General features: G+C 45.7%; 9 protein-coding genes across 17 annotated transcripts; 5 read left to right on the top strand and 4 right to left on the bottom strand.

Annotated features, from left to right (window-relative positions):
* Positions 1-266: 266 nt before the first annotated feature.
* LOC136190091 (uncharacterized) lies at positions 267-1,560 on the top strand. The gene is made up of 5 exons (XM_065978164.1): positions 267-1,061; positions 1,114-1,161; positions 1,211-1,292; positions 1,342-1,430; positions 1,486-1,560. The coding sequence occupies exons 1-5, from the start codon at positions 399-401 to the stop codon at positions 1,537-1,539; spliced, it is 936 nt and encodes a 311-aa protein (XP_065834236.1). The 5' UTR covers positions 267-398; the 3' UTR covers positions 1,540-1,560.
* Positions 1,561-1,580: 20 nt separating this feature from the next.
* Positions 1,581-3,847, top strand: LOC136190090 (uncharacterized). The gene is made up of 12 exons (XM_065978163.1): positions 1,581-1,689; positions 1,748-1,840; positions 1,894-2,027; positions 2,078-2,216; positions 2,284-2,387; positions 2,448-2,600; positions 2,651-2,874; positions 2,931-3,032; positions 3,086-3,163; positions 3,212-3,266; positions 3,319-3,641; positions 3,694-3,847. The coding sequence occupies exons 1-11, from the start codon at positions 1,602-1,604 to the stop codon at positions 3,637-3,639; spliced, it is 1,491 nt and encodes a 496-aa protein (XP_065834235.1). The 5' UTR covers positions 1,581-1,601; the 3' UTR covers positions 3,640-3,641; positions 3,694-3,847.
* Positions 3,848-4,440: 593 nt separating this feature from the next.
* Positions 4,441-9,020, bottom strand: LOC136190086 (transitional endoplasmic reticulum ATPase). The gene is made up of 27 exons (XM_065978156.1): positions 8,879-9,020; positions 8,712-8,814; positions 8,567-8,638; positions 8,394-8,494; positions 8,252-8,332; positions 8,134-8,195; positions 7,948-8,078; positions 7,815-7,892; positions 7,703-7,756; positions 7,596-7,654; positions 7,502-7,545; positions 7,386-7,439; positions 7,107-7,186; positions 6,919-7,054; positions 6,750-6,862; positions 6,494-6,565; positions 6,351-6,443; positions 6,170-6,292; positions 5,904-6,116; positions 5,755-5,839; positions 5,605-5,698; positions 5,471-5,549; positions 5,366-5,416; positions 5,237-5,311; positions 5,102-5,185; positions 4,805-4,974; positions 4,441-4,749 (listed from the first exon to the last, which is right to left on the bottom strand). Exons 1-27 carry the CDS (start codon positions 8,905-8,907, stop codon positions 4,608-4,610), a joined length of 2,478 nt encoding a protein of 825 aa, XP_065834228.1. The 5' UTR covers positions 8,908-9,020; the 3' UTR covers positions 4,441-4,607.
* Positions 9,021-9,098: 78 nt separating this feature from the next.
* LOC136190093 (TIP41-like protein) lies at positions 9,099-10,260 on the top strand. The gene is made up of 7 exons (XM_065978167.1): positions 9,099-9,210; positions 9,267-9,443; positions 9,494-9,599; positions 9,649-9,780; positions 9,827-9,922; positions 9,968-10,027; positions 10,084-10,260. The coding sequence occupies exons 1-7, from the start codon at positions 9,113-9,115 to the stop codon at positions 10,210-10,212; spliced, it is 798 nt and encodes a 265-aa protein (XP_065834239.1). The 5' UTR covers positions 9,099-9,112; the 3' UTR covers positions 10,213-10,260.
* A 326-nt stretch (positions 10,261-10,586) lies between these two features.
* On the bottom strand, positions 10,587-13,043 carry LOC136190564 (A disintegrin and metalloproteinase with thrombospondin motifs 9-like). Its single transcript, XM_065978770.1, has 5 exons — positions 12,909-13,043; positions 11,524-12,849; positions 11,121-11,471; positions 10,750-11,073; positions 10,587-10,700 (listed from the first exon to the last, which is right to left on the bottom strand). The coding sequence occupies exons 1-4, from the start codon at positions 12,949-12,951 to the stop codon at positions 10,760-10,762; spliced, it is 2,034 nt and encodes a 677-aa protein (XP_065834842.1). The 5' UTR covers positions 12,952-13,043; the 3' UTR covers positions 10,587-10,700; positions 10,750-10,759.
* A 27-nt stretch (positions 13,044-13,070) lies between these two features.
* On the bottom strand, positions 13,071-16,826 carry LOC136190563 (DNA mismatch repair protein MutS-like). 3 transcript variants are annotated; one of them, XM_065978767.1, is made up of 21 exons: positions 16,456-16,826; positions 16,225-16,393; positions 16,105-16,164; positions 15,873-16,049; positions 15,676-15,818; positions 15,447-15,620; positions 15,219-15,385; positions 15,104-15,166; positions 14,974-15,054; positions 14,839-14,920; positions 14,667-14,792; positions 14,578-14,610; positions 14,430-14,526; positions 14,285-14,377; positions 14,077-14,233; positions 13,975-14,024; positions 13,747-13,927; positions 13,489-13,691; positions 13,355-13,435; positions 13,246-13,298; positions 13,071-13,157 (listed from the first exon to the last, which is right to left on the bottom strand). In XM_065978767.1, the coding sequence occupies exons 1-20, from the start codon at positions 16,824-16,826 to the stop codon at positions 13,257-13,259; spliced, it is 2,550 nt and encodes an 849-aa protein (XP_065834839.1). In that variant the 3' UTR covers positions 13,071-13,157; positions 13,246-13,256. The 3 variants fall into 3 exon arrangements, with proteins under 3 accessions (XP_065834839.1, XP_065834840.1, XP_065834838.1); XM_065978768.1 differs by lacking the exon at positions 13,071-13,157 and having other exon boundaries at positions 13,168-13,298; positions 15,447-15,479; positions 15,525-15,620; XM_065978766.1 differs by lacking the exon at positions 13,071-13,157 and having other exon boundaries at positions 13,168-13,298.
* Positions 16,809-19,595, bottom strand: LOC136190565 (poly(U)-binding-splicing factor PUF60-like). Of its 7 annotated transcripts, none has more exons than XM_065978777.1 (13): positions 19,482-19,595; positions 19,102-19,417; positions 18,991-19,018; positions 18,782-18,903; positions 18,632-18,723; positions 18,455-18,575; positions 18,180-18,400; positions 18,059-18,130; positions 17,906-18,008; positions 17,697-17,850; positions 17,284-17,639; positions 17,044-17,233; positions 16,809-16,980 (listed from the first exon to the last, which is right to left on the bottom strand). In XM_065978777.1, the coding sequence occupies exons 4-13, from the start codon at positions 18,830-18,832 to the stop codon at positions 16,871-16,873; spliced, it is 1,470 nt and encodes a 489-aa protein (XP_065834849.1). In that variant the 5' UTR covers positions 18,833-18,903; positions 18,991-19,018; positions 19,102-19,417; positions 19,482-19,595; the 3' UTR covers positions 16,809-16,870. The 7 variants fall into 7 exon arrangements, with proteins under 7 accessions (XP_065834849.1, XP_065834845.1, XP_065834847.1 ...); XM_065978773.1 differs by having other exon boundaries at positions 18,782-19,018; positions 19,102-19,211; positions 19,339-19,417; XM_065978775.1 differs by having other exon boundaries at positions 18,782-19,018; positions 19,102-19,208; positions 19,339-19,417.
* Positions 19,579-20,879, top strand: LOC136190569 (DNA ligase 1-like). Its single transcript, XM_065978780.1, has 2 exons — positions 19,579-19,872; positions 19,931-20,879. The coding sequence occupies exons 1-2, from the start codon at positions 19,579-19,581 to the stop codon at positions 20,837-20,839; spliced, it is 1,203 nt and encodes a 400-aa protein (XP_065834852.1). The 3' UTR covers positions 20,840-20,879.
* On the top strand, positions 20,842-23,259 carry LOC136190566 (cytosolic carboxypeptidase 6-like). Its single transcript, XM_065978778.1, has 14 exons — positions 20,842-21,074; positions 21,128-21,203; positions 21,268-21,411; positions 21,463-21,571; positions 21,622-21,729; positions 21,782-21,911; positions 21,965-22,036; positions 22,088-22,130; positions 22,183-22,294; positions 22,353-22,407; positions 22,455-22,552; positions 22,611-22,660; positions 22,710-22,825; positions 22,874-23,259. The coding sequence occupies exons 1-14, from the start codon at positions 20,909-20,911 to the stop codon at positions 23,221-23,223; spliced, it is 1,629 nt and encodes a 542-aa protein (XP_065834850.1). The 5' UTR covers positions 20,842-20,908; the 3' UTR covers positions 23,224-23,259.
* The last annotated feature ends 115 nt before the right edge of the window (positions 23,260-23,374 follow it).

Genomic DNA, 23,374 nt, shown 5'->3' with positions numbered 1-23,374 from the left:
ATGTCTGCTCGAAGAATTCGTCTGCTGTTCGAGAAAGCTCTCGTCGGTGTAGGCGAATCGTGTTGGATGCTTTTTCCGCAGAGCTTGAGCGTCGTAGAAGATCTCACCGATTATATCGCGAAGCGATTCTTCGGTGGAAAGTCGGCGAATCTTCGGCTTCACTTAGACAGCTCCTTACTTCCTCGCGACGAGAAAATAGAAATCATACGAGATGGAGATACTATAAGGCGAGTTTCTCCATAAGTATGACGTCACTTTTTGATATCTTTTTATTACGACTTCTCAGCGTTCGAAATTCCGGCTCGAAATTTTTGCCTGGAAAACGAAAAAGGACGCGCACTCCTTCCTCATCAAGCTCGGAATCGGCGCCACCTTCTAAGAAGAGAGTTTCGAAGGCAATGGGAAGAAAATCTAGCGGTGGGGTCAAGGGCAAGGTCAAGACCTTTTTGCATAAAGTTAAGGATTCGTCGACGTCATCAACGTCATCGACGTCATCGACGTCATCAACGTCATCGTCGGACTCGGAAAGTGAGAAAGAAATTGCTATGAAGTCAAAACAAAAGCAGGTCGTTCAACCACCTTTGGTGTCAGCGAAAAAGAAACCCGTGGCTCCGCCACAGCCAAAGAAGGTTATACCACAGAGACAACAGTCTCAGGGGCGAAAGCAACAGGTGCAGCAGCAGCAGCAGTGGAAGAAGCCAGTCACCACTCCTCAAGTACTTGAGAATTTTCAGCCACGACCTCCAAAGAAAAAGATGGGAAAGGGACCAACTAAGACCTCTCACGTGCATATTCGATTCGATCAAAGTGATAGTGACGAGGAACAGGGGCAGCAAGTAAGTCCTCCAAAGAAGGGCAAGAGGCAAAGAGCGCATACTGTGGGAGGACCAACAGATGTACTCGTTTGTAAGAGTCGGATTTATCAGAATCGTAGCAGAACGCTTACAGGAGGAGACAGGGTAGAGAAAAATGAGAAGACTGGGATGGCTGGATCAAAAGATTATGGTCAATTTGAGGCCTTAGTTGGGCCTCCTAGAGTGGGAGATACTATTGCATTTAAGGTAAAATTAAGATAAGAGCAACAGACACGTTGCTTAACGGTTTATTTGCTAGATGCTTGAACTGTCTTCTGATTATTCACCAACTATTACTTCCTATAGGGTAGGTGAGGCAGTATTAGAGCTTACTTGACGTCTGATTAAAAATCTAGGCGGGAAAAGTGTTGTCATTTGATGCAGAGTCAAGTGAAGTTCAAATAAAGTGGGAGACTGAAACTCTTGAAGAATTGAAAGGCATGAAGGAACAGATAGCTTTTTTAATTGATTTATTGTATTTTTAAAGCATTGAGGAGACTGGGAGGAAAATTTGAATTTGGTGCTGAAAATGAAGAGGAAGAAAAAGAGACAGCTCAAGAGGAAATAACTGATGAGGTGAATAAAATAAGATATTCCAATAACATTCTTTATCAATATTGTTTTTTTACAGATGGTTTTAAAATTTACTGACCTTCTTGAACCGAAACTAATTCGAAAATCATAGATAACGTAATTTTTCTCTTGACGCTTCTCCCGGATGTTAACGACTCGCTCCCGGATGTCCTGATGTTCTTCTGGGGTTTGTTTCTTCTGCTCGTCACGGCCAAAAGGTCGTCGTGCGCCGGCGAAAAGGGAGAAATAAGCATATCGAAGAGTATAAACGCTTCGGACTCTTCCTTAACCGATTTGCCTAGCACTTTTTCGTTCTCCAGATCGAACGCTAACTTGCTTCTTTCCTGAAAACTGCAAGAACGATTCTTGCGTATCCAACAGTCAGCCACTTGCTTGCGAAACGTGCGCAAAAGGTCCGCAGAGCGCAGTCTCGTCGCGAAAAGCAGTTTCGAGCTCGTTTTTTCAGGATTCTATCGGCTCGGCAGCGTTTGCCAAGAATGCGGCGCAATACCTTGGGCGACTCTCGTACTCGTCTTCGCGATCGGCTGCATCGCATTCACGGGCATACGAGGCGGCTATCCCCTTCCCGTCGCCATCAAAGTGAGAAAGTCACAGTATCTGTTTCTTTTACGACAGGCGTCTTTTCTCAGGTGAAAATGCTGGTCGATTTTTTGCAAATACTTCTTCTGTCGCTGAGCTTGCGTACGGCGTGGCGACAGGGCGGCGCGACGCTGTGGTTGCTGGACAAGACGACTTTTGCGTTTCTCAACGCGCAGATGGCAAATTTAGGTGATTTTTGGGGGAGGGATTGAGAAGCTTGGCTTAGCGTAGTAGGCATCATTAGACTCTTATTTAGAATGCTATATTAGCAGTCTATCGACTTACTACGTCGACTGGCTATCTTCGGCTGTTCCATTCCTATTTGTTATCACAATTATTCTTATGGCAGATTGCGCTCTTGTTAGTAGATTTGAAATTTTCGTCGTAGATTTTTTAATTATTTAATTAATTAATTCATAGGGGAGAACTCATCGACGGTTTCCCCAAAATTATAAGCTTTTGAGACGGAGGAGTACGTTTCGGAGATTTCTCGTTCACTTTCTACTCATCGTTTATGCTCCCCTGACGAGCTTAGCCGTTCGCTCCTACGCTTGTGAAGAAAACGTTAACATAGTAAGTAAAATAGGCCAATGGGGTCGCGTGCTCTCATATTGCACTTTTAGACGAATTTCTGGATTTCTGAACTTTACAATGACAGCAATGAAGTTGAGAATAGATGGGCCTATGATCAGAGTATCAGCTGCAATGAGGCGCCGTTTCAAGCGGTCACCTTTTCATCGGCTCTCTTTCTCATATTTTTGTCGTTGCTATTTCCTATCGTTCTTCTATTTTTCACAATTCGGCTATTCAAGTTAAAACGGCTGAGCCAGAAGAGGGCTTTGTATGGGTATGCGAGAGTACTGCCTATTTTGCGTTTAGTCTGACACTGCTGTCTCCTTTCAGGGCTGTTTATGAATGTTACAGACCCACGTGGTGTTTTACAGAAGGCATCATTCTTTTTCGTAAACTCATACTCATTGGTTTGACTGATCTATATCCTATTACGTAAGTAGTCATTTATATTACTAGGAAATATCTTTAATTAAAGCACTTTTTAGACCACTAGTTCAACTTTCTATCTCACTGGTGCTCAGTTTTGCTTATTTTTTAATGGTTGTGCTAGGAAGACCGTATAGGTGACCAATGCATTGTTCCCATGATCTACTGTCAACGTTTGGTTATAGGAAGGGATACTGGAAGGTGAAAAAGGCGAGAATGGATGTTCACAACAGTTTCGAGGTAATTACGAATTGTTGTGGTAGTGACTACTCACCTTTTCTTGTATTTTCAGGTTCTTTCTTCAGCTGCTGTGTTTGTCATACACAGCAGCACATTTCTTCTTTTCTATGGCATCATTGAAGAGGCCATAGATTGGATGACCTTTTTGACAATCGCCTTCACCCTCATCATTTGGGGTGTCATCCACTTGGGACAAGTCGTCTTTGAAGAGATCCCGGTAGAACGGATAGAACAACGTCGCGAAGAACCGCGCCCGCCGGATGCCGCCGACGCCGAAAGATCAGACGATCGGTGGGCCTTTCTCAAGACCAAGAAAGACGGAGTGACGGCGTCTGAATTGCAACACCGCGAACTCGTCATGGCAGAATTCTAAAGGTAAGACCGAGCGAGATTCTATAGCTAGGCGCCTTAGAGGTCGCGTTTTTAGGTAGTGGCGTATCCGGACAAATTCTGTTTATTAATAATTTACGGTAAGCTGAGACATTAGCTAGAGAACAGAGTCTAGAGAGGCGATATATGCAGACCAATTACTTTCGGTTTATTTCCGGGTTCATTGAAATAGAACCCCTTTTGTGTACATACTTTTTCGTTGTCTCTGTCCCATGTGTGCCGTCCTCTGAAACGAATGCAGGCACGTTTATTCAATGCACAATGAAGAATCTATTGGCCAAGGTACTTCTCATTCAACTGAAGCAGGTACGATTCTCTTTTTCTTCGACTCTGTCTTATGTGTTCTGTATAGGCTCATCAAAGGATCATACGGACGAGGTTGATGAAGAGCTTTCCGATGTCTTCATTCACCCCTGGGCCCCGGGGTGACTAAATAAAACCGGCCCCAACTCGGTTGCCAAGAGGTTAAATTGGCTCACCTGTTGATGAGGGTTATGCAGTGCACCCTCCCCCCTCCAGGACTGCGGTGGGTAAAAAAGTGGTCCCCCTGGAATCAGGCTGACAGCGCTCACATCCGAGACTGCTCAGTCCCAGGCGTCTGAGCCAAGAGAATAAACGGGCTCTAACTCCGATCGAGGGGAGTATGGAGTGACCCCCACGAAGCCTGCGCCGAGCAGGCAGACAGCAAAAGAAGGAAGACGCACGCGCACAAGAATTTTAACTTCCGGTTTACTTCCGGGTTCATCAAACGAAGTCTTCTCAGGGCAAGCCTATTGTGAAACTATTGCGCTTAGAACGATACTTTATTATGACACGAAAACACACAGAGAGGCGTGCGCACATGCACTTGGTAAAAGACAGAACAGGACCTAGAGAGGCGCACACCTACATCAAGTTCTTAACAAAATACAGACTGATTGATGATTCTGCGCTACAATTCGACTTCGCAGACTAATTATAGAGATCATCGTCGCCGCCCTGATCATCAAACAAGCCTCCACCGCCGCCACTTTCGGCGGCGGCACTTGGCTGACTCTGTTGACTTAGAGGGGGCCCAGCTCCGGGAGTCCCACTTTGCGCAGCAGAAGGAAATCTTTACGCAATGTGATCGTTACCGAGACGAACGCGCGCTCTTATGTTGAGCTTACCTGAAGTTTGTGCCAAAGCTTCGGCTCTGCTGTAGAGTCTGAGCAAACATTTCGTACTTGCGGATGTCGTTGTCGGAGACGGAGCGGCGGGCAAAGCGCATTGCTTCCTCGAAGTGATCACGACGGAGTTCTGGTACAGGGTCTTCTTCTTCGTCGTCTTCCTCAACGTCCTGACGAAGATAAGGATTTAAGCCAATAAGGGACCACCAGTTCCTATAGGATTGTCTTCACGCGCTTACGTATGTAATAAAAAGTAAAGGACGTGCTTATTCTTGGCTAACGTTGCGCTCATCTTACCATGTCTGTGTCTTTTCTCTCTCGACGTAGCCTTTCAGTAGCTATTTCCTTTTCAATAGCCTCTCTAATGGCAAGCTTACAGGCCTAGAGACAGAGACAATACACTTGGACGCGCGGCCTAGACTATATATGTACTCTTTGGCAGATTTCTGTCAAATCGGCGCCACTAAAGCCGTGCGTCATTTTCGCCATGTAGATCAAGTCAACGTCCTAACAACAAAGAATCAATACGTATACAAACTTTCGCCTTTAGGAATTTCTCACTGGAGCAATAGGAGACTTTCTCAAAGCTGCTTTTAGGATAGACACGCGAGACTAAATAGCGTTAGTTTCCTTCGCCCGTCATTAATTTTTTATATAATTTTCTACCGGTTCATCAGGCAAGGGAATGTAAATCAGCTGATCAAGACGTCCGGGACGCAAAATAGCCGAATCGACTATATCTGGCCTAAAAGCGCAAGCTCAAGATTTCATTCCCAAGCGCCTATGAAATACTACTGCACCTGTTAGTAGCTCCAATGATAAAGACGTTCTTCTTAGACGACATCCCGTCCATTTCAGTCAGCACCTGATTAATAACACGATCAGCAGCACCACCTAAAAAAGAACACCAAAACAATAGAGAAAAAAAGGTGGACTATAATATCTTATACCTCCATCGCCAACGTTGCCTCCACGAGACTTCGCAATGGAGTCAAGTTCGTCGAAGAAGAGCACGCATGGAGCAGCTTGACGAGCCTAAGAAACACAACAAACCCCCTCGTGGTATATATATCAAAAGGCTATTGAAGGGGACTCTGACCTTATCAAAGACGTCTCTAACGTTGGCTTCGGATTCCCCGAACCACATGGTCAACAGCTCCGGACCTTTGATGGAGATGAAATTAGCCTGGCACTCGTTGGCTATCGCTTTGGCGAGAAGCGTCTTTCCGCAGCCAGGGGGGCCGTAGAACAGAACGCCTTTGGATGGAGTCATGCCGAATTTCAAGAACTTGTCCGGATGCTCAACGGGAAACTTACGAAAACCAATTCTTTTTTATGTTTAATTAATTTTTTTCTTTCTCTTACTTGGACGAGCTCCTGAAGTTCTTTTTTCACGTTGCTAAGACCGCCGATGTCCTCCCACGTGACAGTTGGCACTTCAACGACGGTTTCGCGAAGAGCAGAAGGATTCGACTGACCCATGGCATACTGAAAAAATTAACAAAACGTAAAAGAATCACGAGATTAAGGCCATGACGTGACTTACTCTAAAATCGTCCATAGAGACGGCAAGGGAGTCGAGCACTTCAGCGTCAATCGTCTCATCCTCTAAATCAATCAATTCCATTTTCTCGCGTATCTAAAAAAGATTGATTAATTAATTAATTAAATTTGTCCTCCAGGTCTTGCCTGTTGGAGAGCCGCTTCGGAGCACAGAGAAGCCAAATCCGATCCAACATGCCCGTGACACTCCGCGGCAATCTGAAATAAATAAAAAAATATGTTGCAATGCATGGAAGATGCGCTTCGAAGGCAAAGAACATCATGGAAACAAGGCATAGAGCTTTCTATTCCTCCTGCCAATACCAGACACGGCAACAAGGCAAGAACGTGTCTGGGGTAAAAGGAGGGTCCCACCCACCCATTTGTTGCCAGTCAACTGTACCTGTTCCAAGTCAACGTCCTCAGCCAATTTCATATTCTTAGTGTGAATGCGTAGGATTTCCAAGCGGCCAGTTGCGTCGGGAATTCCAATATCTATTTCTCTATCAAATCGCCCTATGTGAGTCGAGTGAAAACGCGTCGCTTCGTGCTCAAATTCCCTCCGGACGTACCGAAGCGTCTGAGAGCGGGATCGATGCTGTTCGGACGATTCGTCGCGGCCATGATTACCACGTGAGCACGCTGCTTCAAGCCGTCCATGAGAGTCAATAGCTGGGATACAATACGACGTTCCACTTCGCCGTGAGTCTTAATTAAAAAGAAATGTCAAAAAAAAGAAATTTTTGATTTTTTGCGTCACCTTTTCTCGTTTTGGAGCAATAGCGTCGAGTTCATCGATAAATATAATAGCTGGCGCGTTCTTTTCGGCTTCTTCAAAGGCTAAACGAAATAGAGAATTTGGTTTTTTTTGCTTTACTGGACGAAGAAGAAGTCATCATAGGGGATCATGACTGCTAAAATCATAATAAAGCAGATTTATCTGCCTTCATTGGACAAGAGATGGAGCCAGAGTGATATCAAGGCCACATCTTTGGTTATATGAAGGAAACGCGGAGGAGAAATTGAAATTTCATTATACCTTTTCTCAAATTGCTTTCAGATTCGCCGGCCATTTTGCTCATGATTTCAGGCCCTTTAATTAATTAGAATTATTATTATTTTAGTGATTGTGGTAGTGGAGCATTTCCTATGTACCGTTGATAAGAAAGAAAAAGGCGCCAGTCTCATTTGCCACGGCACTATGGGGGGAAAAAGATAGAAGAGAACCTTGATTATCTTCTATACAAACCGCGCAATCAACGTCTTTCCCACGCCAGGAGGCCCATAGAGAAGAATGCCACGTGGAGGCTATATATATACATACATATAAATATTATTATATGTGATTCTCTCTACTTTGACTCCAATCGCTTTAAAAAGTTGAGGATGACGAAGAGGCAGTTCGACCATCTAGGAGATAAAAAATTTATAATAAATAAATAAATGAGCTGGATTATTTATCTATTGCCTCTTTGATTTGAGCCAATTGCTTTCTGACACCCCCAATGTCATCATAGCCAACCTCGTTCAAAGAAGCCTCTTCATCCTGAAAATAACGTCAATAGAATATTTTTTAGGGATCGTTGTCATTGTTTCCTGACTTCTCGTTTGACGGGATCCCCTTCGCAGTGTATTACAGTGTCTGGAGCGACGATGCAATAGGGAGACGGATCCGTTTCGATGACTTTGAATTCAACCGATCTCATTCCGCCTCGAACCAGAAAAACGTCCCCTTTTAGAAAAAGAAAAACCGTTTTTTCAAATATTTATTAAAACGGAGATATTACCTTTTCTTATTGGCCTGTACGCTTCCAAAAAGTAGGGCTTCAGGAAAACGTCAAAAAGGCTCCTAAACCCTCAAAATTAAATGTTCACGAAAAAGAAAGGGATTCTACGATTTCTTGCCCCGTTAATCCTTCGACCGAATCGTCGAACGGAAGCACGTGTATTCGCTTTCCGTACTTCACGTCGGGACACGCTTGAATGCTGAAGCGACAAGTGCGTGGGTGTGGTCATCAGTCAGAGAGAGATCGGCCTTCGTTCTTACCTAACGATGTCTCCGAGTCGAACGCGAAGGTTCTGACGTACGACGCGATTCATGCGGATCGTGTTGTTGGGCATCGTGTCGTCGGATAGAACGATTGTCACCTGTGGCGAAGAGAAAAGGCGCGCGCGCGGGGCACTGAGTGAAAAAAAAAACAGCGCGTGCGTCTTCTGTACCGTTTCTCGGCGTTTTTTCCCTTTGACGAGTACGGTGTCGCCGCGAAACAGTTGCAGTTCGTCCATTTTTTCCTGCGAGAGCACTTGTTTTAGCCCTTCCCTGCCCACGTTTCCGCACGGGTCCCCCCCCAAAAGCGAAACCTACTTGCGATAGCGAAACGACGGAATTGTCGTCGTTGACGGCTTCGTCGACGAGAAGACGGTTCGGTCGCTCTTTGTTGCGCAGGATCGCCGTGGCGAGATCGTCCCTGTTCGAAAAAAACGCGACGCGTGACGCGTTGTCTCCGGCGATGAGGAGCCTCTGAAACTCACTTCGGATCGTGTGCCTTAATTTCTGCCATTGCGCGTTCGCTAGACGGTGTCGACTGGGGTCAACGCCTATGAGACGAAACGAAACTGGTAAGCCACGAGGAGTCGGACAAGACCAAGAGACACGTCACTCTGAACGATGACGTTGCAAGAAATCCCGGACAAGCGACATCATGTTGCTAAAAATATCGCCTCAACTCAATGACGAGACAATGATACGGGTGTTACGTCTCGTCTATGATGGCCGCACTCAAGAACGAGCAGACGTTCTCTTTTGGTCCATGGACTGTAGCAGCGCAAAAGTGTCCAATACTAAATACGAAAGAGAGAGAAACGTTAGAAACATTGAGCATCGATAAGTGATAAAAAAAGAGAGACTCACTTTCGACAGAGTTGAACAGAAAATAGAATTGCCCTTACCCGAAATGGTTTTTGCAAATAACCTTCTCCAAATCGGCCACGAGGCCGGCTTCGGCGTTCGTTTCGTTGCCATGGACGCCCTAAAAATGGTCAACAATCGAGAGGACACACTAAAGGTAGCTGATGCAGAACTGTGGAAAAGGACAAGGTATTTTTTCGACTGTAGTTATATAGTTGCTTTGTTTACGTTTTCTTCAGAGAATCGAGCGAGGGAATCAATAACGTCATCAAGCCATTTGATTGGACCTATACCAATCAATACGTGGGATCGTTGTATCATCTTCCTGATGCTCAGCCTATTTCTGTCTGGCCTTTATAGAAAAAAAGAAATATTTCTGAGTGCAGCATTATAGGTACTGCAAACCGACGAACGAATTGACATTGAAAAACTAAAGGAGCCAGAGAAAATTCACTTCTATGAAGACGTCTGTCTATTTGAAGACGAACTAGCTGACAACGGAATAGCCCTACTCAATGTAAAATTGGTAAGCACTTACTCTGGTCCACGGTCTCTACTTGTGACTGTTTCAGAGGGTCATGGCTAGCGGATTTTTTGTCCTGTTGCGTTTTTTCCTGAGGGTGGATGGAGTACTGGCGAGAATCTACGACACAAGGATATACCATCAAGTGAGTGAACATCACTAGTAATGATTTTCTATGTCTGTCTTTTAGGTGGGGACCAACTACATGCTCAGGGAAATAACGAGACGAGAAGGACCTGTAACAGAGCGGGTAACCTGTTCGCGGATTATTGCCATTGACTATATATAATTGTACCTGGCGTTTAGTTTCCCCACGATGCTCTGATTGATCCGGAAAAAATGTGCAGCTATCTGATGATCAAGGAGAAATTGACGGAGCGATTGCAGTTTCCTGCAGCCTCTGATATGAAAGGAACAGAACTATTAGAGTCGTAATAGTATCTGCAGTGCATATGTTATGTTTGCAATAAATGCTAGCACTTATCTGATCGTCCCTTTCGTGTCGCACGTGAAGAAGGAAATAATAGCCACTAGTGACTGGGTTAGTCTTTAACAAGTGACGGAGCGAACAAGTTAGGGCGCAGGCGAGAGGTTTTTGTTGGAAGGTGCTCGTCTAACAAGTGTTTTGACATATTTGATTCTCGCGTGGCCGGACTGACGAAGAGGGAGGGGTCCGTAAATACTGGAGTGGTCAGCAGGTCAAGCCCCAAAACGAAAGAGATCAAGACGAGTATTACGTACATGTATACTCACCTTCCAAGCTTTTCCTTGTTGGAACTCGGAGACTTGAGATCACATACATTTCCGTGAACGCATGCTGACCACATAGAAACACCACACCATGCCGGCGTCCGGAGTTGAACGACACAGAAAAAAACTAAGACACCGCTACCACGACAGTCATGACTTATATATCACGGAACCTGCAAAAACATTGTCATTATGAGTTGTTTAGATGAATTAAGTACGTACCGATAAAAGTTCATTCATCCGCAGCTAGGGTACGGAAAGTTGACCAGTCACTGAACCTCACGCCTTTCTGGCAGACCGGTCGATCATAGTTGGCCATGACTCTGACGGTGTACCCCGCATTTGGAGCAAGATCTTTCAGCAAATACGCTGGCAACTGGGAAGTGCCATGCTGCGTCATTTCGTTCTTTGCGTTCCGGTACTCAACAACGTATGAGCTGATTTCACACGGAAACATAGTATCAGTCGACGTTGGGCAATCAAATGTTAACCCTGCTTCTGTTAAAGACACTCTAGTGACACTTGGACGCACGCACCGTTGCATTCCTATAGCAACACATAATGATGGATATAATGCTCGACTTGAAGCTTACCATAGACTTTAACTGCAGAACTTCTTATTGCCATGTTGACGCCATTATCTGCGATGCAATTGTATATGCCACTGTATAGAAGACGTTCGGTTCTCAACGTCAACGTGTCTCCCATTCCTTCCGAAATTCGAATGGCTCCCCATCGATGCCCAGGATGTAAATAGTCGACATCGTAAACGTCAAAAGTAGCGTTCCACTTGTACGAAGTCACAGGCGGATTCGCGGCAATTGAACACTTCAAGTGCAATTCGTACGTCACAATGATCGAGGCCTTCTCGCCCACAACGTAGGTCAGATCTGAACTTCGGAGTGGCAAGGAAGAGGAAGCGCCCGAGCTGAGCCGTTCACGTTCTAAAAGAAAACAAAATTGTACTAATATTGTAGCTATTACTGTATCCTGTACCTAGACACTGAGAATGACAACGATCCATTTTTCTCACTTCGGCACGATTTGTACCAAAATTGGCACATAAATTTGAGTCGAGCTTTCTGGATGACGGACTTGTTTGCCAGCATTCTACCGACTCGTTCTGCTCGTTCTTTTCACACTGCCTGCAATAATCCCACATGACGTACCGATATTCACACTCCGTTCGGCAGTCACGAATCGCATCCGGCTGCTCGGCTCCCACCGACCGACACTGAGCAATGTCTACTTCTCGTTGCAGTGGACTAGTCTCAAAGCATGTCAAAGGTCGTCGCTGAGTTCCATTTCCACACTGCACGGGGCACGGTTCCCACGGCCCAGGCTGGTATTTATATACTGCACAGTCGATCCTGCAACGTTGACTTGCATCTGGTTGCTCCAATCCCGCTGATTGGCAGTAAGCGTTGCTGACTGTTCTTTGCAACGGGATTACCTCAGAGCACGCCACAGAACGATTTCGAGTGCCATTACCGCACATTCCTGAGCATCGTCCCCACGATCCCACGCGGTATTCGTACACCGGACAAGCATTCATCACGCACCGTTGACTTGCCCTTGCTCGCAGATATCCCAATGCCTCGCAGAAAGAGTCACTTACTCTTCGACGGCGTGGACTTAACTCATAGCAAGACACGTCTCGGTTTTGAACGCCATTTCCGCACGTGACAGAGCATGGGCCCCACGACCCAATGAAATAGCCATACACAGGGCACACCGCCCCGCGGCAAGTTCGACTTCTATTCGGTTGTTTCAATCTCGCTGCTTGGCAGTGGAGATTGCTCACCATTCTTTCGGATGGGCTCGTTTCATGACACGTCACATTTCGAATCTGAGTTCCTTGACCACACGTCACTGAACATCGTTGCCACGGTCCATGTCGATATGCGTAAGTCGGGCATTCTGTTGTCTGGCAACGTCGAGTTTTTGCTGGCTCTTGCAACTGATTGTCCGACTTGCAGTATGAGTCGCTTACTTTTCTTTCTGCCTCAAAGCATGACACTGATCGATTTTGAGTGCCACTACCGCAAGTCGCTGAACATTGTTCCCATTGTCCCACGCGATATTTATAGGACGGTGTCGTCGTGGTAGGGCAGGCGACCGCGGTGCAAATTCGACTTTTTTGTTGCCGTGGTAATCCCCGCGAATGGCAGTGAGAGTCGTCGACTCTTCGATTAATTGGATTAATCTCGTAGCATAGTACAATTCGACGTTGAACACCGCCACTGCCGCATGTTATGGAGCACTGACTCCACGCTCCGACAAAATAGCTATACACGGGGGACGCCGCCGAAATGGAACAACCTCAAGAAAAAAGATTCACATGATAAATAAATTCAAGGGAAAGGACGGAAAACACCTACCCAATAGGCAGAGAAAGATTGAAATACTCAAGCCGACTTTCATTGTCGGGCGCTGGAACGAGAATACTCGAGAAACGAGGCATATCGCGAAGTAAAGGAGCAGCTAGTGGCAGGAACTTTGACAGACAAACTTATCACTGTCCCATAGATTTCCGAGTGTCTAAATCTGTACTTATCTTCCGCGCTTACAGACAGTCTTTTCTTGGACTTCCACTCTCACCGTCGCACAGAGAGAGACAGATCGAAAGGCTAAGAACAATTGCAAATTGAAAGTGTAGCCCGAGGTTAGAGAAATCTGATAAAGTCTGACTACATGCTCGAAGATATAAGAAGAAACCTTTAATTGTATTAACGATTCTCCTCTTTTAAGCTCATTTGCTCCAGCATTTCCTTTACATGGACACCACCGTTGTTAGGCAACAAAAAAAGCGGGGAAATTCATCTACCTTGGCTCGTTTTGTAACGTTGTCTGGAACGCCGGCTAGCCTTGCCACGTCGATGCCAAACGATTCAGAACAAATCCCAGGCTAAACAATCATGTGTGCCTAGGTGCCTTTGCAATTTAAAAATAGAATCTAACCTCTATTTTAAATGTAAACTGAACGCCGTCATCTGTTCGACGTGCCTTTGCCTGATAGCAGGCCGATTTGCTTAGTTTACTCGTCAGCCTTCCGAGCTGCGTAAAATGCGTTGCGGAGAGAGTGCGGCATTTCGTGTCCGAATGCAAATGCTCGAGCACAGACCACGCTATCGCCAGTCCGTCCAACGTTGAGGTCCCCCTTCCTTTAGAAATCGTATCCCTGCTATCGAGTGCTCAGTTCTCCGCGCGCCGTCTTACCAATTTCGTCGAGAACCACAAGAGAACGTTTGGTTGCCTGCGTCAGTATTGTTGCCGTTTCCACCATTTCCGTCATAAACGTCGACTGATATTTGGCCAAATTATCACTGGCACCGACTCGAGCGAAGAGCCTATCAACAATGCCAAGCTTCGCTGAACTAGCCGGCACAAACGAACCCATCTAAACAGTCAAAGTGAAGAGACATCAAGTTTCGTTTTAAGTGATACCTGAGCCATTAGACTAATTAAGGCGTTCTGTCGCAAGAAGGTACTCTTACCTAAGGAGTCAAAAATGCCAAGCTTCCTCGTGCTGAAAATAGTTTATTTTACCTCCCATATTGGGCCCAGTAACGATCCACAATCTTTTTGCAGTCAAATCACAGTCGTTTTCAATAAAATTTTCCGGCTGGAGAGCGTCCACTACAGGATGAAAGCCACCTTCAACTTCAAAGTCGATACCATCAGACATGACAGGTCGAACGTATCCCTAAGACATTATAGAGGCCTGGAGAAGAACGACTGTTAAGATTTTTTGTACCCTGTCGTGAGCTACTAAGGCCAAAGAAGACGCAATGTCGAGCCTGGCTAGCGTAGATGACAGCGATTTTATATCCCCTGCATGCTCGGACACCTAACCCCCTTTCTCAAAACTTTCCACGCATATATCTTTGGGGATGGTTGACCTTTTGACAGAGCGACTGAAACACCTGGTTCTGATGATCCGAAATAGCAGCACTGATCCGCTGGTATTCTCCGTTTAGTTCTTGAAGCTTTGCAGTGCTAAATTCGCTTCTTTACAATCGCGATACAAAAAATCAACGATTTTCGTACCTGAACCTAACTTTGACCGTAGTCTGACCAACTCTAGAAAAGGGCTAATCAATGAATTTTTTCTCTATAAAATAGTCATTACAACTGACCTAGCTATTCCTGTCTCATTCGATAAACTCTGAATAAACTTAGATGCTGAACTAGCAGGAACTTCCACGACGCGAGAAAAATGCTTATTAGGAACGATAGCAAGTCGGGCTATGCCACAGGAAGATCTGCAAAGGCCCTATACTCAATACAAGTTCATCTATTAATAATAACCTGTATTTGGCGCAAAGGGACTCAACAGCTTCTTCATTGGACGCCAACTGGCCTCTCAAGTCGTCCAGTTCTTTTGAGTATCCTAATAGATCCAGCATCGAAGAGAAATTTAATTTAATTTTTATTTTATTTTACCCTCCATTATGTTGCCATCTGATCCTATATTTTGCACAGAATTTTCAAGTTCCGTGCGCAGAGAAAGGCTCACGTCCAAACCTGAAGCCCCCAAAAATTTCGTCGCTAGAAGCAACGACCATTGCCATACCATTTAATAGTCTTTCTTCGTCTTTCTCCTTCGCCACTGGCATTACTAAAACCTTGATTTCCTCTGCAGGATTAATCGAGATTGGGTATCTGAATGCTAAAATTTGAAGCCTAACCTGCTAACTGAATAGCGCTTAATAATGAATTCAGATCAAGCGTTGAAGAATTGCTGACAGAAATTTTCTGAAAAAGTCGCTCAACGTCCGGTAATTTTTTCAGCGTCAATTGAACGCTGTGAGCCAGATGCTTATTAGAATGAAAAAAGTTAACAGCATCAAGCCTCCTAGAAAGAAAAACCAGCACTAGATCTATCATAATAATAATACCAAAGACGCGTTCTCTACCGATTGATTCGAGCAACATTTAACAAGGGAGAACTAAAGGAAAAAACCTCAATAGATATAGTGACAAATATGAGATACCAAAGTTGGCTTTGTATCAGTCTCTTGCCAGAAGCGGTCACCGTTTTGTCAATACAATTCAAGAGGCTTCCTCTTTTAGTCCCATCAGTCCATGACCTGAAAACTATAGTCACTCACTTATTCTTCTTTTACGTGGTCCTTTCGGAATTGCCTTGTTAGTTCGAGAGCACGTCTTGTATTGGGATCAATAGCCATGTGTTCTTGGCTTGAAAACTGAGACGGTGCATTCAGAATGGGTGCCCTGCTTTTCTGGGTGTACTCGACGTACTGGATCAGTGCTGACGCTGCTTTAGCCTAAAAAAACCCTAACTAAAGCACGACATTTATCTCCAATAAATAATCTCTGACCTCTAGGTCTGACGACACTTTGAGCTGCGACGTTTTCCAATAATCGTCCGCGAGTTCATTTGTGAAAATTTCTTGCAGTTGATTTGAAATTTGACTGGCTCTCTGCTTGAATCCGCGATTACCAAACCGAGCCATGCTGTCAGAAAGACGGTCAAGAAATCCAACAGGAACCAGCAACTAAACCAAAACAATCCAAATAAATAAATAAATGTTATTGTTACGCGTCACTCACCTCAGTCGGCCTAATTCTCTCTAAATCCTCGGACAGACTCTCAACAGAGGACAATCCAATCTACGTACATGACTGAAGAGTGAAGAGTGCTATATTGATTGCCCCCCTTTCCTACTGTACTTTGAATTCTCCAGTGGAAATGTCCATCCAAGCGAGGCCAAGACTTTGCCCAGGGCCCGTAGCAATAGCCATCAAATAATTCGCATCGGGATGCACCGGCTCCAAGACGGTCCCCGGCGTAACGAGCCGAATAACGCGCCGATGAAACAACTTACTTGTCGCCGGCGACCTCATTCAGTGGGAGGAAAAAAAAATACAAAAATTTACATTTACAATGTTTCTCTTCCGCACTTGTCCGGCGTCTGATTGCATATAGCCAATTTGAATCCCTCTTCGACGAGAACTTTCGTCCAATCGTCGAGGGATCGTACAGGAAAGCCGGCCATGGGGACGCCGCTCTTCTGGGTCACGCGAAGCGACGTGCGTCCGCCGGCGAGCTCGGCGTCGTCGCCGTACAGCTCGTAGAAGTCGCCGACTTGAAATAGAAGGAGGCAATCGGGGTGCTGCTTCTTTATCGCGGTGAATTGGCCGAATAGAGGCGTTTTCGCCAATCGTAGGAGGTCGGGCGACTTTGTCGAAGCATGGCGAACAACTTCAACGAGGTTCACTGCCGTGCGAGCGTACCTAGAGCACCGCAGAACGAATTTCAAAGAAGCGAGCATTCCTTACGGCGATCGTAATCATAACATTCTGTAAAACACCCATATCAGTCAGATAATTGGTTATTTTTGAACTTCGTCTCATCGTATAGTTCCGCCTTCACAATACGCCCTCCAAAATAACGACCGTCCAAAGATTTGATAGCCGCTTCCGCCTCTAAAAAGAAACAGTGATATTTAGAACAAAAAAACCCCCTTTATAATAATTAAAAAATCTTGCCTGTCTGGGAAGAAAAAACGACGAATATTTTAACGATAATCTCGGCGTCGTCCTCGTGACTTTGCTTCTCCTGATAGATGATCACGCGCTTCACTGTGCCATACTTCGAACATTCTTCCGTCACTTCCGACTCCAAATCGTCGTCGACGTCCTCGACACCCACCATATTTTTCAACACAAGAACACGAGACTGAAAAGATCGAAATAAAACATATTAGGGAAAGTCTGCACTATCCCTACTTCAGATTTTCTGCTGGACAACTTCTGCATGAGCATCAGCCTCGCATTCGATCCCTTGATCTCCATTCCCGTCTCCTCGTGCTGAAGACTCAAATTTTCGGCGGGCTTTTCTTTTTCTACAGGCGCAGCGGCGGCGGCGGCGGCGGCGGCGGCGGCGGCAGCCGTCGCGTCTTTTTTCCTTTCCGCATGTTTCTCCTTATCGTTTTCTTTCTTCGACGACGTCGCCGACCCCTTTCGTCGCTCCCTGTCCCGCTCCTTGTCGCCGCGTCTGGGAGATCGTTTATGCGACGACGACGACGACGACGACGGCGGCTCCGGAACGACAACGTTCTCCTCAACAACCCCGGTTAATTGTTCTGAAGAAAAACGCATCAAAAATTAATGTTACAGTACAAGCAGTATTTTCCCCTTGCCTTGTAACTCCGTCTGCGCTATCTTCGCCGTTATCGCGGCAGCGGCGGCCGCTGCTTCAGCTGGCATTGCAGTCGGCGCCGAAGGCGGTGCAATGGGCATGAACGGGTTCATTGCGCCCGGAGTGCCGGGAAAGGGCAAGGGAGGAGTCAGAGCCTGATCGCCACCGCGGAAATACAGCATAGAAAGGTACAAACGATTTTTTTCTCACCTTTCCCACTCTCAGGTATTGGCCTCCCAATTCAAACAGATTCATGGATTGAATAGCGTCGATTTTCGACTGGGGGTTTTGATAATCAATGTACCCATAGCCTCTACACAAAGAGAAGAGCGTAAAAAACCCTTCCTTGCTCTAATCCCCTACCTATGTTTATCCGGTCTCAGTGTATCAGGACACAGCTGGCACGAGACGATGGGCCCAAAAGCTTCAAACACACTAAAGATAGGGGGTAAGTACATGTATTCTTTTAATTAATAATTTGCACCTTTTAATGTCTGACTCAGATAGGTCGGGATGAATCGATCCCACGTATACCCTATTGTGTCGTTCCGCCTCTTGGTGCATTTGCTGAATGATGGGCGCCGCTTGAGGCACGTTATTCGGACGGCCCACTTTCACGTTGCGACCGCCGACAATCACGCCGTTCATCTGCTCCAGAGCCAACTGAGCCGCCTCAGGAGTCTCGTACTCAACAAAAGCGTAACCCTAAAATAAATAAATAAAAAATGAATTTACGTATTTACAAAATTTTGCGCTGACCTTGTGTTTCTGAGTCTGCGCATCGTAGGACATATCGATCGTTTTGATTGGTCCGAAAGCGCCGAAAACGGACCGAACGTTGTCGTCTCTCAATTCGTAGTAGATGCTACCGACGTAGATTCTAGAAACGCAATCGCTAAGAAAGAGATAAAGGATTAGTGCGCGTCCTCTTCTCACCGACACATGAGCATCAAGGCTCTCTGTCTCTGCGAAGCCTCCTGCAAGGCAATCACATTCTGAGCCTGGGACGTGCTCTGTTTCTTTAGAACCTACGAAAAGAAAACAAACTCCAAAAATTCAACGATGGCGTTTCGCTTTTTTGGTTACCATGGCGACAGACTGTTCCATGCAGTACTTCTTTGCTTGACCTATGGCCATTTCTTGTTCTTCGGTCAATTTGCTAATCGAGGGCGGAAGGAGGCACGCGTCTTCGGACGACTGAACACCTTCTATATTTAGACCACACCCATAATAAAAAATAGAAAATTCGATTAATAGGCATAGAACAGAGAGAACTCGTTATTCATTGGTAACACATTTGTGGCGAAAGGAGAAACCAAGTCTCTACGAGAAACGGGAGAAGAGAGAGAAGATGCACTCTTTGAACGCGCGCTGAGGCCGTTAGAGACTGACTACGTAATGACTACCTAGTAGAGCTAGTACGAAACTATGAGGAGCGTTCTTTGATGTCGAGTGAGTCTCTCGCCGCCGCCTTGGTCGTCACCCCCCCGAGGCGCCACGTCGTGTCGCGCTGCTGCTGTACATGCAAAATACGACAAGAAACACAGGAGAAACACGTTATACGAGAGCGATTATGAGGTGGTTCCCCGACGGGGAGCCCCGGTGCGTGTGCGAGTGATTTGCGCGCTCGTTTCTACACTCACCGCCGATGGGGACGTCGGAGAAACCGCGACGTCTGCGCTCTCGCCGCCGTTCGCCTTCGGCGGGTCGCGGAGCGTCCGCCTAAGAAGAGTGGACGTTCAATCGGCGATTTTTTAGAGCGATACTCCCCATGCAAGTCTCGTACCTGCTCGGGAGGCGGTTGCGGGCCGCTGGCAACAGGTTCGACGGCGGAATCGACTTCCATTGCGTCTGCCATTCTTGTCGCAATACGGGCTCTCAACATGGAAGCGGATAGCACGAGCAAGTTGGATCGCAAAGGAAAGCGTAAGCGTCACGAGCGCCATCGTCATCACAAGAAGAAGAAGCATCACAAGCGACGGAGAGCCGATTCGGTGGAGAGCGAAGCGCAGCGGAGCGAATCCGACTCGCAGCAGCCCCAAGCCACCGTTTCCGCGCCCGAAACGAGACTCCAGTCGCTATCGAATCACGTTTTCGATCGCGAAGAATTGATGGAGCAGATTTTCAACGTTTTATCTGAATCCGATATCAATAGACTAAAACCGAAAGTTGTCAAGGTAACAACAACAATTGAGGAGAAGGTTCGTACTTGAATTTTGAGAAATTTTCTTGCAGGATTTGCCGGATGACGAGTTTCAGGAGTTGTGCGTGCAGCAGTTGAAGCGGATATCGGAAAGACGCTTGTTGGCTCTGATAGCCAATGAGTCATATGAGTCTGAGACTGAGAAAGCAGAAGAGGAAGAGGAAAAGAAAGACATTAAGCAGAAAGATTCCGGCAAAAATCAGAGGCAGTTTAGTGTTGGAGGCGCAGATGATACAATTGAATTGATGGTCGAGGACGGTGAAGATTTGGATGGGGAGTCGAAAAGTAGAGAAATGAAAGAAAAAGTCGTGGCGAAAGAGGACGTAGGTGTAGCTTCAAGCGAAGAGGGGAATCGGTCTTTGCAGGAGCTGGAGCTGCGAGAAAAAGAGTTGAGAGCCGAGTTGGAAAAAACGAAGTCCGTTCCGCCCAGAAAAAGAAAAATCAACAGATCGGGATTCAGGACTGTTGTCATGGACGAATCAGAAAAGCCTGTTGAAAAGACAACAAATCAACCAACTCGTATCGTAGTGGAAAATAAGGAGAAGCAATCTAAGCAGATAGTTGTAGAACGAAAGGTCATACCCGAGGGACAGAATACCGAGAAAAGTCCGACTACAGAACAAAGGTCAACTACAGGGAAAGGGTCAGTAAAACCGGCAAAGGAAAAGGAAGTAGAACAACCAGAGGGAAATACAGGAGCAATGAAGGTGAAAGTACCTCAAGGTGAGCTTGAAGCAGCAAAGTCTGATTCGGATAAAGATAAAAAAGTCTCCTCGCGTGGCGGTGGGAATGGAAATTCGAAGAAAGATCTTCTACTTCAATTGGAACGAAAGCAGGAGGAGCTGAAGGCGCTGCAACAGCGCGCTCTTCTCTCCATGACCGTCCTGGAAAAACAGAAGAAGACTAAAACTGTCGGTCGACACTTTATAAGAAAACAATAAAAATACAGTAGTTCTCCCCAGGAACTGCCGCGTTTTTTTGGACTTACCGTGCGCTAATTTCCGTTGGCAATGGCGACGGACGTAAATCGCTGTGGAGAAGGCGAAGACGGCGAGCGAAAGGAAAGCAGCCGATCGCCGCTAGTCGATCCGTTTGTCGGGAACGTCAGCAACTTGAAAGTGGCGCCGGGGCCCCCCGAAAAGGGTCACCTCGTCTTCGACGCCTGCTTCGAAGGCGGTGAGCCTCCAAAATTCGTCACTAGCTAGGAAAATTGCACGAAACGTTGTTAGGCAACCTGGGCAGAGTAGACTACATAAACGACTTTGAATACGATCTGTTTATTCGGCCTGACACGTGCAATCCAAGGTCGTATCACTCGTGCGCAAGCGCATAATATTTGATTTTCTCGTGGGGGGCGGGGAAATATCAGATTTCGGGTGTGGTTTCACTTCAGCGTGCGCAACGTCAAATCGGAGCAACGCATCATATTTCACGTGGTGAATTTTAGCAAAACAAAAAGTCTCTATCGCGAGGGAATGAGTCCGCTCGTGAAATCAACAAGTCGACCTCAATGGTAGGGGGTTTCCTATCTAGTAGGTGCTCAATATGCAATTTGTGTCTAAAGGCAAAGAATTCCTGCAAAGACGGTCTTTTACTATCGTTCCCCTGAGCACCATAAAAACTACGTCATGTCTTTTGCGTTTGCATTCGACCGCGAAGATGATACTTACGAGGTAACTAAACTATAATTGGGATTTTACTTCTGTGGTACAATATTTTTTAGTTTGCTTATTCATACCCGTACACGTATAGTAGACTAGTGGAATACCTTGATGACATTGAAGCGCGAGGACTTGACTATTTCAAGAGAGAGATGCTCTGTCTTAGCGTTGTACGTAGCCCACACAGACCGCTCAGAACGTAGCCTGTATTCGTATGTGTAGCAACAGCGGAGAATGGACATTATTACCATTTCTTCGCCGCGCTATTTGGCCTCAAAAGAAAAGAAAAGAATGGTGTTTATAACGGCGAGGGTTCATCCAGGAGAAACGCCCTCATCGTACGTCTGCCAAGGTAAGAAAAAGAAATAAAGGAGTTAAGTGTATTGTAGCTCTTTCTTTCCTTAGGATTCATTGATTTTCTCGTGAGCTCCGATCCTGCGGCTCTTGTTCTACGAGACAATATGGTTTTCAAAATTGGTACACTCACCAGAACTTCGTAATTAAGATGATTAATTTGGCCACTCCTAGTTCCCATGCTGAATCCTGATGGAGTCTTCTTAGGAAACTATAGGCAAGAAATTTTCTTATTAAAAAATATTTATGTTTACTTCTTTCCTTTGCAGGTGCTCGCTCATGGGCTTTGATTTGAATCGGCACTGGCACGATCCTTCACCATGGGCCCATCCCACGTTGCAGGCAACGAAATCACTCGTACTTGAATATGATACAGATCCAGTTAGGATTGCCACTTCCACTGACTAATATAGGCACGCTAATTCTTACCTTCATGCAGGACACAGACCTTGATTTCTATATTGACATACACGCTCATTCCACTCTAATGAATGGTATAACCGTACCGCGTATTTTGAATAACAGTAATGACACTTACCAGGCTTCATGTATGGAAATGTCTATGATGATACGGAACGGTTTGATCGCCATTCAGTATTTCCCAAACTTCTTTGCTCAAACGCACCCGATTTCTCCATGGTAACTAAGCACTAGAATTTTGAGGCATGTACAATAGCAATTGTATTTTTTACATTAGGCTAATACCTCCTTCAATAGAGATGCAGTCAAGGCAGGCACAGGCAGAAGGTGGTAGTCCTAAACAAATTATTTAATCTTCTGTATTGATATTTTCAAGGTGTCTGGGTGGCTGTCTTGATTCACAGACAAACTGCTACACACTGGAGGTGTCCTTTTTTAGCTACACAACAGGACAAGTGCCTTCGTCACCGTCTCCTTATACAGAAGAAGGATGTAAGCTGATACAGTAATAGAGACAGGGAGAAAAATGCTTGTGGCTAGATTTTCAGCTGGGACACAATGTAGCGAAAACATTTTTGGATTACTATCGTCTGCGTCATTTTCTGAGAGGTGGGGGTGTGAAGCGTACCTCCGTTGAAGTCCCGCATTCGTCGTCGTCGAACGTTTCATGTGAGAAATCAGAAGAGAAGGATCTTTGTACAAAACCTGGAGAGCAGAGTGATGACGATGACGGTGATGATAATCGTGAAGATGACGATAAAGCAAGTCCAGATCAGGTGTCCGGTGAAGAAGAAGAAGAAGAGAAGAAACAGAATGAGGAAACGGAAGGCAAAAACAGCAGAAGTGAGCCCGCAGTGAGACGTTTTCGATATACACACAAATTTTCCTGAAAAACAGACAAACGGTTTAAATTAATAAGTGAAACAGGGGTGCTATTTAATCAATAAAATGAAATTAACTAGCAATAATACGCCCACGTGTAATTCCAATTGGGTCGTTACAATCATGTGAGCGCAAAAACTCGTGATGGCTTCTCACGTG

The sequence above is a fragment of the Oscarella lobularis genome, chromosome 8 (assembly GCF_947507565.1).
Source record: "Oscarella lobularis chromosome 8, ooOscLobu1.1, whole genome shotgun sequence".
NCBI classification, from domain to species: Eukaryota; Metazoa; Porifera; class Homoscleromorpha; order Homosclerophorida; family Oscarellidae; genus Oscarella; species Oscarella lobularis.
This window is presented reverse-complemented; position numbering and strand designations above follow the sequence as displayed.

Excerpts from the sequence above, each read along its gene's own strand:
- LOC136190091 (XM_065978164.1), top strand. The coding sequence starts at position 399 with ATGGGAAGAAAATCTAGCGGTGGGGTCAAGGGCAAGGTCAAGACCTTT. Across the intron at positions 1,062-1,113 it reads GAGATACTATTGCATTTAAG|ATGCTTGAACTGTCTTCTGA; the intron begins GTAAAATTAAGA and ends TTTATTTGCTAG. Across the intron at positions 1,293-1,341 it reads AACTCTTGAAGAATTGAAAG|CATTGAGGAGACTGGGAGGA; the intron begins GCATGAAGGAAC and ends GTATTTTTAAAG.
- LOC136190090 (XM_065978163.1), top strand. The coding sequence starts at position 1,602 with ATGTTCTTCTGGGGTTTGTTTCTTCTGCTCGTCACGGCCAAAAGGTCG. Across the intron at positions 2,601-2,650 it reads GTGAAGAAAACGTTAACATA|ACGAATTTCTGGATTTCTGA; the intron begins GTAAGTAAAATA and ends TTGCACTTTTAG. Across the intron at positions 2,875-2,930 it reads CAGAAGAGGGCTTTGTATGG|GGCTGTTTATGAATGTTACA; the intron begins GTATGCGAGAGT and ends GTCTCCTTTCAG.
- LOC136190086 (XM_065978156.1), bottom strand. The coding sequence starts at position 8,907 with ATGGCAGAAATTAAGGCACACGATCCGAA. Across the intron at positions 7,055-7,106 it reads TTGCTCCAAAACGAGAAAAG|ACTCACGGCGAAGTGGAACG; the intron begins GTGACGCAAAAA and ends TTTTTAATTAAG. Across the intron at positions 5,312-5,365 it reads GAAAGTCTCCTATTGCTCCA|GACGTTGACTTGATCTACAT; the intron begins GTGAGAAATTCC and ends CTTTGTTGTTAG.
- LOC136190093 (XM_065978167.1), top strand. The coding sequence starts at position 9,113 with ATGATGGCCGCACTCAAGAACGAGCAGACGTTCTCTTTTGGTCCATGG. Across the intron at positions 9,600-9,648 it reads CTGATGCTCAGCCTATTTCT|GTACTGCAAACCGACGAACG; the intron begins GTCTGGCCTTTA and ends GCAGCATTATAG. Across the intron at positions 9,781-9,826 it reads CCCTACTCAATGTAAAATTG|AGGGTCATGGCTAGCGGATT; the intron begins GTAAGCACTTAC and ends TGACTGTTTCAG.
- LOC136190564 (XM_065978770.1), bottom strand. The coding sequence starts at position 12,951 with ATGAAAGTCGGCTTGAGTATTTCAATCTTTCTCTGCCTATTGG. Across the intron at positions 11,472-11,523 it reads TTGTCATTCTCAGTGTCTAG|AACGTGAACGGCTCAGCTCG; the intron begins GTACAGGATACA and ends GTTTTCTTTTAG. Across the intron at positions 11,074-11,120 it reads TTCTGCAGTTAAAGTCTATG|GAATGCAACGGTGCGTGCGT; the intron begins GTAAGCTTCAAG and ends GTGTTGCTATAG.
- LOC136190563 (XM_065978767.1), bottom strand. The coding sequence starts at position 16,826 with ATGCTCGCTTCTTTGAAATTCGTTCTGCGGTGCTCTAGGTACGCTCGC. Across the intron at positions 14,527-14,577 it reads ACGGTCAAAGTTAGGTTCAG|CACTGCAAAGCTTCAAGAAC; the intron begins GTACGAAAATCG and ends AAGCGAATTTAG. Across the intron at positions 13,928-13,974 it reads TAATTAGTCTAATGGCTCAG|ATGGGTTCGTTTGTGCCGGC; the intron begins GTATCACTTAAA and ends TTGACTGTTTAG.
- LOC136190569 (XM_065978780.1), top strand. The coding sequence starts at position 19,579 with ATGGAAGCGGATAGCACGAGCAAGTTGGATCGCAAAGGAAAGCGTAAG. Across the intron at positions 19,873-19,930 it reads TAAAACCGAAAGTTGTCAAG|GATTTGCCGGATGACGAGTT; the intron begins GTAACAACAACA and ends ATTTTCTTGCAG.
- LOC136190565 (XM_065978771.1), bottom strand. The coding sequence starts at position 19,580 with ATGTTGAGAGCCCGTATTGCGACAAGAATGGCAGACGCAATGGAAGTC. Across the intron at positions 18,904-19,338 it reads CTCCGACGTCCCCATCGGCG|AAGGTGTTCAGTCGTCCGAA; the intron begins GTGAGTGTAGAA and ends GTCTAAATATAG. Across the intron at positions 17,640-17,696 it reads AGCGCAGACGGAGTTACAAG|AACAATTAACCGGGGTTGTT; the intron begins GCAAGGGGAAAA and ends GTTTTTCTTCAG.
- LOC136190566 (XM_065978778.1), top strand. The coding sequence starts at position 20,909 with ATGGCGACGGACGTAAATCGCTGTGGAGAAGGCGAAGACGGCGAGCGA. Across the intron at positions 22,131-22,182 it reads GTCTTCTTAGGAAACTATAG|GTGCTCGCTCATGGGCTTTG; the intron begins GCAAGAAATTTT and ends TTTCCTTTGCAG. Across the intron at positions 22,553-22,610 it reads ACGCACCCGATTTCTCCATG|GCTAATACCTCCTTCAATAG; the intron begins GTAACTAAGCAC and ends TTTTTACATTAG.